Source organism: Adiantum capillus-veneris, chromosome 8 (assembly GCF_014529385.1).
Source record: "Adiantum capillus-veneris isolate H3 chromosome 8, ASM1452938v2, whole genome shotgun sequence".
Classification (NCBI taxonomy): Eukaryota; Viridiplantae; Streptophyta; class Polypodiopsida; order Polypodiales; family Pteridaceae; genus Adiantum; species Adiantum capillus-veneris.
The window spans coordinates 113788115-113799844 of record NC_140938.1 but is presented as its reverse complement, the minus strand read 5'-3'; the positions used below and the strand labels follow the sequence as shown (position 1 = coordinate 113799844).

The window sequence follows — 11730 nt, the reverse complement described above, 5'->3', positions numbered from 1 at the left end:
TGAACTTTTAGACTGTGTACAAACTTTAAAATAACCAAAAGTTTCTTCAAAAAAACGTTATCGCTAAAATTTTGAAAATAGCTTCCCATGGACTTCCCACTACGATAGAAATCAAAGGGTTGAAGGGAGAGGTATGGTGTCACAAGTGCATGGTAGGAATCTCACCGAGGTTTTTTTCGTCAAGATCTCTTATACGTTATCATGTCTTCTCATGTACAATCTTACCAAACAAAAACAAATTTACACTTTAAATGACTACAAATCTTATTTAACTTATCAAACAATCTAAAGTATGGTAGACCTAGAGTGCTCTTACACATCAACAAACAAAAAAGTCCAAATTTCTTATCATTAACTTTGATAAACATACATTCGTGAATCACTTCCAATGGGTAGTGCGGTCATAGTTCTTACATCCATTCCATGACATGGTATGCTCATGGGGTGACCTATGACATAAAAATATGTTTGGTGGGGGTACCCTCATGTTAGGAAAGGGTGTGTTGCTGATGAAAAGCTGTTGTATTGTCCTACTAGGGATCTCTCCATGTTAGCATAATGATTTTTGGTGTAGTGGGAGCCACATTGCTTGAGGAGAGCTTTGTGCCATCGTAAAAGCTTCGCGTTATGCTAGTTCCTTGAGCCATTCTTGCAAACAATGCCACTCAACTAGAATAGTAAGAGGTCACCTTGTATCATGATGCGTTAGAGACATGGTCTTCAAACAAAGACATGTATGAATTCAACATTTGCAAGCTGTATAATAAAGACACTTGTTAAATATATGCTGTACAAATTTGAAAGTATTTTCCATCCAATAATCCTAAAATGTATATTAGGATGAGATTACCCACCTCTAATAAGCATGGATTTGAAGCACCTACGTGCAAGATGTAAGAAAGAAGGCTATTTTAGAGAAAAAGTGGTGACACTTGACCTCTCTAACCTGCATCCTTACACTATTTAAATTCAAAAGCAACCTTTTTGCTAAGCACTACAAAACAAGTAGAGGCAACACCTTAGACTTCAAAGTCTGTGATAAGAAGAACACAACGAAAAGTAAGAAGTATATTGTTACCTTGCACGAGGGGGTGTTTCTTTTAAACATGTGATGGTATTGGCAAGCTTCATAATGTACACATCGTTTTCTTGCAATTGTTGTTGGAGAGTTTCCACCTCCCTCTTTGAAAAAACAATTTTGTCTTGTAATGCCACTCTTTTGAGCTGAAGAGCTTGATATTTGTGCATCCAACAAATGCAAAGATTTACCTGCACCCATACACAACCAATTGCAATAGTTTAACAAGCCTACTTCTTCCCTTCCAAGATATTGAAGAACCATCAACATTCGTCACACCGATGGTACGACGTTCCTAGGATGACCTCTGCTCACCCTCACGTGTGCGGACTTTGGTGTAAACGCCGTCGACAAGCAAATATGTACGCTTTTGTTGTGCGGAGTACATGGTGGAGGAGGCATACGATTTGTGATGTCTGTGAGCACCATGGCAATTGTTGCGTGAGGAAGCAAAGGATGAAAAGAGAGAGGGGGGAGGGAGAGGGAGGAACATGGGAGGAGAGAAGGGGGCAGGGAGGGAGAGGGAGAGAGAGGGGAGGAGGAGGAGAAAAGGGAGCATGGATGAGGAGGAGAGAAGAGGGAGAGAGGAGAGAGGAGGAGGAGAGAACAAAGGTTTTTTTTTTTGGATTTTGTTTTGAAAAAGTGGGCTTTCAGTGTTTGTAGGTTTAAAAAAAAGTCAAAAAATGATTTTTTCATATGTATATATGTTGGGGGGAAGTTTTAAGTAAAAAATATATAAAAACCTTTTTTGAAAAAAAAGTCAAATTTTGGCTTTTAATGATCCACGTTTTTGCTGATGTGGTCACACTCCTTTATTCCCTTCACTTTCAAAAAGCTAAAGAGAGAAAGTGACCTCTTAGGTCCACATCCTACATGTGTCTAAAAAAAAAACTGGAAAAGCCTACTCAAAACTAGCTTCTTGAATGCCTTTGTCCCCCTAACCCTATACAACATTAGCCTTAATTCCTAAAGGTTAGGATTCCTTACAAGGCCCATGTAAGGTCCATATTTATCCTAATGGTTCCTTGTGTATGTGCAGGTAGGAGAGAGAGAGAGAGAGAGAGAGAGAGAGAGAGAGAGAGTGCGCATATCAATGATTCCTGCCTTATAGGGAGTTTTGATACTTCTCTCCCATAAGCGGTGAAGCTGCCATCACTACAATGGCTCATCAAAGCTTGGCCATTGGCATAGTCCTCCCCCTCTTTCCCTTCCCTTGTTCTGCAAGCGTACCATACCCCCTTCCTTAAGCCTTGCAACTCTTGCATGGAAGACCCTTGGAGACTTCCTTTGTATGATGCCATTCATGCCATCTCCATCTCTCTATCTCCCCTACAACATGCTGTCCAAGGCCGGTGCTGCGCATCCTATGTGTTTTCTTTGCCAACATCCTCAATACATCTCTCGATGTCACCATCCTCAATACATCAAGATATACAAGCAAGACAGGGTTTCCATATATTATGCCTGCAGAGAAACGAGAGAGAGAGAGAGAGAGAGAGAGAGAGAGAGAGAGAGAGAGAGAGAGATTACACACCTCCATGCGGGGCCTCGCCCATCAGCACGCATGGCGATGGGCCATTTGCACATGTTGTCCAACCGCTACCGAGCCAACACAATGTAGAAAAAATCTCCCCCGCCAGCCCGTCTCTCTCTCTCTCTCTCTCTCTCTCTCTCTCTCTCTCTCTCCACCACGTGCCCAAAATGCCCTTCCAATTTTCCAAAATTCCCCAAAATACCCCTGGTTGTGAGAGTAAATTCTTTGAACAATAAATGTTTTTGTAGTTTTTGATAAGAAGACTGGTTTTATATCATAGAAGATGCTAAAACTGGAATTTGAGTTGGATGCTGTGGAGATGAATTGCTTCATTATTTTTAGGCATAATTGCCTTCTTTTGCGAGGTATTATGTGACAAATTACATGCTAAGCACACAAGAACGGATCTCAATCGTAAAAAAGGAATAAAGGTTAAAAAATCTTGAACAATCCAACAAAAATAGATACAAGTGCATTTTTCGATAAGAAGACTGGTTTTATATCATAGAAGATGCTAAAACTAGAATTTGAGTTGGATGCTGTGGAGATGAATTGCTTCATTATTTTTAGGCATAATTGCCTTCTTTTGCGAGGTATTATGTGACAAATTACATGCTAAGCACACAAGAACGGATCTCAATCGTAAAAAAGGAATAAAGATTAAAAAATCTTGAACAATCCAACAAAAATAGATACAAGTGCATTTTGGAAATTTTTGAAATTCGAGAGATATTTTGGGAATTTCAAGAAATTATAGGGATAATTTGCCCTTAAAAATAATGGGTCCTTCCCTACTCACAAACATGCACGTGGACGGCTCCCTGCTTTCATATTAAAACTAAAACACTTTACTTTTATATCCCATGAAACAAGGTATCCCCCTAGATTCTACTAGATTCTACGTAAACAATTGCTTTCAAAAATTGTGGGGTCCTACCACTTAGTGCAAGTAGAAAGTTGAAGCTAATCTTCAAGCATAATTTCAGTGCAGGGTATACAAAGAATGGAGAATTGATTGCAAAAAAAATAAATAAATAACCTTATTTATAGAAAGAATGAAGTTTATATTTTCTCTTTCTTTCTCGAAAAAACTTGATACATTGATCAATCAAAGTTTTTGAAGCTGTCAAGGAGAACTGAAATTAAATACTTTTCATAAATCATAACTATATCATTCTGAGGAAGTGTATAATTTTATGGATTCGATTCCAAAAGGAATCTTCCAAAATCAAGCAAAACCCATTGGGGTGCATTCTTGCCAAGGCAGTGACCTAACCATCTGCAGCACGGCCCGAAACCCCTTCCATTTGGTGTGATCGCCTCCACCATCGCTCCCTCCCCCTGCGTGCATCCATTCCTCGCACATACAGATAAAAACCTGTCGGTGCTCCGTTGAAAGAGAAAGACAAAGAGACACTTAAAGTCCCGCCATGCTGTGGCTGAGCTGATGCGCAAGCTGCATCCCATGCAAGACCTTGTTTGCTATCTGCCTATGGTCCTAAGTGCCAGGGCTCCTTGCCACCACTGCTCGCCATCACCGTCACTGATGCGCATCGCCTCATGATGTAGGACAGAAACACACACACACACACACACACGGAGAGAGAGAGAGAGAGAGAGAGAGAGAGAGTGATTCACCACTCCTTTGTGCAATCCGATCCTTGTGTCTCTCTGTGCCGCGCCGCTTGTTCGCGTTTCGATCGGTCCACTCAACCTCCATTTCTCCTCCACGCGTCATTCTCCTCCATTTTCTTCTGAGGCACGATGCCTTGTCCTCAAAAAATATCAATTTCCTATATGAATTAAAACCGTTCGCCTTGCATTGCTTGACTTTTAACTTCAACTCAAAGAGAGGATCTTACTAGATTCTCTATCAAACAAATGCAAAAATGATGATATGGAAATAAATTTATTTGTCACTTACTACATACGGACCTACTCTACTCTGTCTATTCGTTAAGTTTTCATTAATTAAACGTTAAGATTCCCTCACATTGGTTTGGCAAGAATAAAGTGTTCTCTTTCTCCCTTGTTCCCGCTTAGACACACATCTCCCTTTCTATCCTTGCCTCTTGCCCTTGGTTGAGCACCCTATCGTAGGACGAAGGAGGTCTCCCTTCTCTTGCTTCATTGCCAGATGCACCTATGCCTGCCAAAGATTTTCATAATGGTGAGATCCTCCTACCCCCTTCCAAGCTACACTCAAACAACAGACACATGGTGTGGTGCACTCCGGGCCTCCCCTCGTCAGCTATCACCTGCTATCCCACCTCTACTAGGAGAGGCAATGATGGAGCCTTCCAATGGCATCTACCAATGGCCTCGCCAGAGACCAGGCTGGGCTTGTGCATACCTTACAAGAGAAAATGCCATCCCACTTTTCTTCTCCAACTTGTATGCGGATCTCCTAGATGTCGCCATCATCTGCAATGTACTCTCCTCATCGTCGTTTCCATGCCGCACATCTTCTTGCTAAGGCTCCACGGTTGCTCAATCGTCGCAAGCTCGCAATGTGAAGTCCTTCCATCGACTCTCCACCTCTTCTTTGCCTTGCAACCGTGGTGACGATGGTGGGCTTGCTGCCTTGTGCCCTACCCTTGAGTCCACATCTACATGGACCGGCGCACAGAAGCCCTTGCGGGTGCACCTTGTGGCTACCTTGAGCAGCATAAAGAAGTTTGCGCATAGAAGCGGGCCACCCCACCACTAGTTTGCCCCCTTGGCAACCCCACCTCTCTTGCTTTGTACCTCTCTCTCACCAGCTCCCCTCAGAATGCAAACATTATGTTGAAGCACTGCATGCTGAACCTTTTCTTCCATCACCCTCTTGAGAGGATGGGGCCCTGCTCTGTAGCTCCCCCAAAAGCACTAGGCACATTTGACACATACAATGCTAGAGAGAGAGAGAGAGAGAGAGAGAGAGAGAGAGAGAGAGAGAGAGAGAGAGAGAGAGAGAGAGAGAGAGACTTCCAGCTATGCAGCTCCCTCCCCCCATAGCCGCTCCGTATGCGACAGAACAAGAACAAGAACAAGAAAGAGAGAGAAAGAGTCACCGTTTCTTGCACTCAATGCGTCGCCTGCAGATGGGTGTGCAATCGACAACAGAAAAAAAAATCTCCCTATCTCCCTTTATCCATGTGGTGATGCGTGACATTTTTCTCTTTACTCTGGCCGCAGGAGTCCTTTATGCATGGCTTGACACTGGCATGCATGCAGCAACGGCAATAGCTGCACAGAAGAGAGAGAGAGAGAGAGAGAGAGAGAGAGAGAGAGAGAGAGAGAGACGAGTCGCCATAGTTGGACTCCCTCCTTGGTCTTGCCGTGCTCCGGCTCTACGTATATACGCTTCCGACCTGCCTGCACTCCTTTGAGTCCTCCCCTCCTTACACGTCTGCCATCTGCAACGTCTCGGGTGCCGTGCCTTACGCGTTGGAGAGTCGCTAGACACTCGGCTTAATCAGAGCACCTTGAAAATCTTTGACAATTAAAAATGATTCAAAAAAAATTTAATCCGACTCCATGACAGCGACCTGCCCACTCTTCCCTTTTGGCTTTACTTTGAAGTTTGGACACTCTTTCCTTTTCCAAACCACCGGATCTCCTTAGATTCCCCTTAATTTGACGTGCTTGCAAAATTAGTGGGACATACTCTGAAGCATGTGCACTGATTGAAATGGCTTTGTACCCATGAGATTAAAATAATCATTTCATAATTTTATGCGTTGCTGACTTTGTTATTTGTTATGAGTGTGATAATGTAATAATATAATGTTAACACTAGTGTGGAAAACTCAAAGTCTCAAAGCATTTGCATGCAACTTATTTTATGAGTCTTTTAATTACTTTATTGGCTTATATTTTATAAGCCTAAAAAAAAGAATATGTATGTTTTAAAAGAGGTGAGAATACAACAACGAACAGAACACTTTTTTCCACACTCACAATTATGAGTGGAGATGCTCTTGATTAGTAGCGTAGCAAAAGTTATATGCAATTGTCCAATGCCTACCACCGGGAGGGAGCTCGATTAAAAAGCTTGGCATTGACAAGAATGCTTGCACTTCCCAAAACATTAGGAACAAGCACTCCTTTTTGTAGCAACACCCACATTCTCGTGGGTGTGGTACAAAGATGTGCCTTCGAGCATCACTTGGCCACAGTTGAACCCATCACCTTGGTATCAAAGTCCAAGTGCTCAACTAATCGAGCTAGTTCCCGTTGGCAAGGACATATAGCACTCTTACATAGTGGAAAACATAATGGAGTTCTTTCAATCCTTTAGAGTTCCAAGGATTTTTTCTTGGAAGGTTTTGACACTTGGCAACATTCTTAAACCGCCAATAGAACCTTTCATGTAGCTATATCATGAAATGATGACTCGTAAATAATTGTCACTAAATACATATATTTGGGTCTACTTGTATGACTACTACTGGGTCTAATTCTCAAAGAAACGTATTAATTCTTCGGATTCGATTCCTTTTGGAATCTTCCAACTCGAAGGAAAATGAGCTAGAGGCGATTCTTGCGTGTCTCTGCAGAAGCAATCTCCCATTCGCTTGCTGCTCCTCATTCTGCACTGCTTTGTCCCCCATCGGCCCTCAACGAACTGTCATAGCTGTCGTGTTGATGCTCCAAGCATCACAGTTGTCGTGTTGATGCCTGCATGCTTGCAGGAGAGAGAGAGAGAGAGAGAGAGAGAGAGAGAGAGAGAGAGAGAGAGAGAGAGAGAGAGAGAGAGTCTTTGCCCCTGTCCATTTCCAGTAGCAAGATCTTGCTTGCGCCTCACTCAACACATCCTCTTTTCCACGTCATCGCCACTAACCTAGCATCGACGAGATAGAGAGAGAACGCACAACCACCAGAGACAAAAAAAAAATCACATAGCTGCTACACTTCCAGTTGGCAAATTACATAGTGGTAAAATTCTCTTCTTCTTGTTCTCTGTGTCGCTATCATTGGCTCATCTTTGTTGTCCGCCTCGCATCTCTCTCTCTCTCTCTCTCTCTCTCTCTCTCTCTCTCTCTCTCTCTCTCTCTCTCTCCCCCTGACCTTGCACGCGATTGCAGCTGCTCCCCCTCGAGCTCCCTGTCATGATCAACTGATGTAGGATCCCGGATCTCTCCCTCCCTCTCTCTCTCTCTCTCTCTCTCTCTCTCTCTCTCTCCCGACACATGCACGCTCTCTCTCTCTCTCTCTCTCTCTCTCTCTCTCTCTAGCTATCTTTCAAGTCCAGACACGCTCCACCGCCAATGCTCTTTTTAGCCTTGCTGGACACCTCCGTGACTCCCTTTTCTTGCTATCGTTCCGGCTACCTTACCCTCTGAGGTGCAAACAGAAGGGGAGAGAGAAACAAAGTGGCCCTCTATAGTAGCAACAACACTCCCTTTTCACAAACCGCCTATGTCTCCTCCATGTATATGGAGCTTCCATATTTGCTTGCTCCCTTGCGATGCTTTGCTCCCTCCTCACCGTTGTAAGCCCTGTACTGGCCCATCACCCTGTCGTGGTCTGCATCTCCTGCGATCTACCACCTGCAAGCCAATGGAAAACCCTGGAGCCGAGCATGATCACTTGCCAACCCTGCTCCCATCAACGAGCTTGTAACTGAGAGAGAGAGAGAGAGAGAGAGAGAGAGAGAGAGAGAGAGAGAGACTTATAAGCGTTCAGGAAAAACGTGTGCCAACTTAATATCACGCCGTTTTCAATGTCCAAAATAGAAAAACAAACCTCTACCCCAAAATGGAAAAACAAGACAATTTTTTGAAATCTCCTTTTGAGAAACTCAAGAAAAAGAGCCAACTGTCTCCTGTGCATGTTCCATTTGTCACCTCCCACCTCCCCCCCTCCTTTTCCCTTCCCAAAACACCATCGGATCTCCATTTATTCCCCCTATTAAACCCCTTATGAAAAATTGGTTGGACCTACTTGGGTCTATTTGTAAAGTTTTCATTAATTAAACGTTAAGATTCCCTCGCATTGGTTTGGCAAAACTAAAGTGTTCGCTTTCTCCCTTGTTCTTGCGTAGACACACATCTCCCTTTCTATCCTTGCCTCTTGCCCTTGGTTGAGCGCCCTGCCGTAGGACGAACGAGGTCTCCCTTCTCTTGGTTTAGTGCCAATTCCAGCTATGCCTGCCAAAGATTTTCATAATGGTGAGATCCTCCTACCCCCCTCCAAGATGCACTCAAACAACAGACACATGGTGTGGTGCACTCGGGGCCTCCCCTCGTCAGCTATCACCTGCTAGCCCACCTCTAATGGGAGAGGCAATGATGGAGCTTTCCAATGGCATCTACCAATGGCCTCGCCAGAGACCAGGCTGGGCTTGTGCATACCTTGCAGGAGACAATGCCATCCCAATTTTCTTCTCCAACTTGTATGGGGATCTCCTAGATGTCGCCATCATCCGCAATGTACTCTCCTCATCGTCGTTTCCATGCCGCACATCTTCTTGCTAAGGCTCCACAGTTGCTCAATTGTCGCAAGCTCGCGATGTGAAGTCCTTCCATCGACCTTCCACCTCTTCTTTGCCTTGCACTGCCATGGTCACGGTGGTGGGCTTGCTGCCTTGTGCCCTACCCTTGAGTCTACATCTACATGGACCGCACACAGAAGCCCCTGTGGGTGCACCTTGTAGCTACCTTGAGCAACATAAAGAAGTTTGCACATAGAAGCGGGCCACCCCACTACTAGTTTGCCCCCTTGGCACCCCCACCTCTCTTGCTTTGTACCTCTCTCTCACCAGCTCCCCTCAGAATGCAAACATTATGTTGAAGCACTACATGCAGAACCTTTGCTTCCATCATCCTCTTGAGAGGATGGAGCCCTGCTCTGTAGCTCCCCCAAAAGCACTAGGCACATTTGACAGATACAGTGCCAGAGAGAGAGAGAGAGAGAGAGAGAGAGAGAGAGAGAGAGAGAGAGAGAGAGAGAGAGAGAGAGAGAGAGAGAGAGAGAGACTTCCAGCTATGCATCTCTCTCCCCCCATAGCTGCTGCATATGCGATAGAACAAGAACAAGAAAGAGAGAGAAAGAGTCATCATTTCTTGCACTTAATGCGTCGTCTGCTACAGATGGGTGTGCAATCGACAAGAGAAAAGAAAATCTCCCTATCTCCCTTGATCCATGTGGTGATGCGTGACATTTTTCTCTTTTCTCTGCGCCGCAGGAATCCTTTATGCATGGCTTGACACTGGCATGCATGTAGCAACGGCAATAGCTGCACAGAAGAGAGAGAGAGAGAGAGAGAGAGAGAGAGAGAGAGAGAGAGAGAGAGAGAGAGAGAGAGAGAGAGAGAGAGAGAGAGAGAGCGCCGAGTCGCCATAGTTAGACTCCCTTCCTGGTCTTGCCGCGCCCCGCCTCTATATATACGCTATCGACTTGCCTGCACTCGTTTGAGTCCTCCCCTCCTTACACGTCTGCCATCTGCAGCGTCTTGGGCATCGTGCCTTACACGTTGGAGAGTCGCTAGACACTAAGCTTAATCAGAGCACCTCGAAGATCTTTGACATTAAGAAAGATTCAAAAAAAACTTTAATCGGACTCCATGACAACGACCTGCCCACTCTTCCCTTTTGGCTTTACTTTGAAGTTTGGACACTCTTGCCTTTTCCAAACCATGGGATCTCCTCAGATTCCCCCTGATTTGACGTGCTTGCAAAATTAGAGGGACATACTCATGTTTTTGGAAATTTTTGTTAGCCCCAAAAAGCAAAGCAATGCTTGAGTTGTACTTACTTTTGTATAAAATTTAAACATTCATATTCCTCTAAAAACAAGTGAATTTTTTCACAAAACTTGCCAATATTTGTTGATGATGTGGGTGGAATTTAAAAAAGTTGGCCTTTGAAGTCTCTCTCTCTCTCTCTCTCTCTCTCTCTCTCTCTCAAAACAAGTGAAAATTTTCACAAAATTGAGCTTGGGAGATCCAGACGCCCATGACTACGAGGGTCATCGAGACATTGATGGAAGCTGGATCAGAGGGTTCAGACTGTTTTGGCACGACATGGGAGATGCCCAATCAGAGTACTCATTGAGGAGGACATTGATGAGCTTCGCCAAAGATTGATGCTGGATATCATAGGTTAGGATCTTGATTTTGACATCTCAGTCTTTCATTTCATTTTGTTCCATTTCACTTTAGCTTAGTTCACTTTTGGTGTTTCAATTTTCAATCTTTAGTCTTTACACAGACAATGTATCAGATTCACCATTTGTAAACTCTTTTGTCTCATAGATCACTTTGGCCTTTTGAAGACGTTAATATATCATTTCATCTCTCTCTCTCTCTCTCTCTCTCTCTCTCTCTCTCTCTCTCTCTCATAAACAATATTCAGTTGGATGTGAATTAAATTCTTGATGAAAATTTTGTCAAAAATTCATGTGTCAGTGAATTTGTAGATACTTCTAAGGGGAGTTGGATGGACCATGACTCCTAAAATTACACTGATTGAAGTTTAAACTTGAACAAATTTTTTTGAATGAGCATAGGGAGGAGGGTGTTTCCATATTCAAAATCTTGCAAACGAGTATCTACCTTTTAGTTTGTAATGGGGTCTCTTTATTTTGTTGTTTTTATTTTATTTCTTTTGATTTTGATGTTTTTATTTAAAGTTTTTTATTTTTATTTTAGAATGCCAACATGATCTTTTCAGCTTGTTGTTTAAATGGACCCATCGTAACAGACAAGGCATCCCTACTCCGTCAACTTTTATTAGTGCGAATCTTCACATATTCGTTCCCTACTTAACATCACAAGGGGCTTTAGACAACTTACCATATAGTAAAAAATATATGATTGCTAGATGATTCACTAGTTTCAATACACACATCTACTAAGAGTGCAAACTAGTAAAAAAGAGACAACTCCTAGATGCTACATATAGTAATTTTGTTACTATATGGAGAGTTGAATAGCCATATGGAAATTCAAGTCTCAATATGGTAAAAATTACTAGTTTGACCTTGCATATCGGTGTTTTCAAACTAGTAAGTCAACTAGCAATTTTTGTTTATGACCTAACAAGTCATCTAGTAATATATAAGGACGGTTGCTTGCAAACTAGTAGTTCATCTAGCAACTTTTCTATAAACAACCTAGTAGTTCACCTAATAA

General features: G+C 43.2%; 1 protein-coding gene across 2 annotated transcripts; it reads right to left on the bottom strand.

The window, feature by feature from the left end:
- Nucleotides 1-397: 397 nt before the first annotated feature.
- On the bottom strand, nucleotides 398-4359 carry LOC147452799 (uncharacterized). Of its 2 annotated transcripts, none has more exons than XM_086519022.1 (4): nucleotides 4251-4359; nucleotides 1079-1269; nucleotides 855-994; nucleotides 398-756 (listed from the first exon to the last, which is right to left on the bottom strand). In XM_086519022.1, exons 1-3 carry the CDS (start codon nucleotides 4348-4350, stop codon nucleotides 881-883), a joined length of 405 nt encoding a protein of 134 aa, XP_086375148.1. In that variant the 5' UTR covers nucleotides 4351-4359; the 3' UTR covers nucleotides 398-756; nucleotides 855-880. The 2 variants fall into 2 exon arrangements, with proteins under 2 accessions (XP_086375148.1, XP_086375150.1); XM_086519024.1 differs by having other exon boundaries at nucleotides 855-946.
- Nucleotides 4360-11730: the final 7371 nt, after the last annotated feature.

Bases quoted from the DNA above. Each gene is read 5' to 3' on its own strand.
- LOC147452799 (XM_086519022.1), bottom strand. From the start codon at position 4,350: ATGACGCGTGGAGGAGAAATGGAGGTTGAGTGGACCGATCGAAACGCG. The intron at 1,270-4,250 runs GTGAATCACTCT...GTATGGGTGCAG, and splicing joins TCGGATTGCACAAAGGAGTG to GTAAATCTTTGCATTTGTTG. The intron at 995-1,078 runs GTAACAATATAC...CTTGTTTTGTAG, and splicing joins GAAACACCCCCTCGTGCAAG to TGCTTAGCAAAAAGGTTGCT.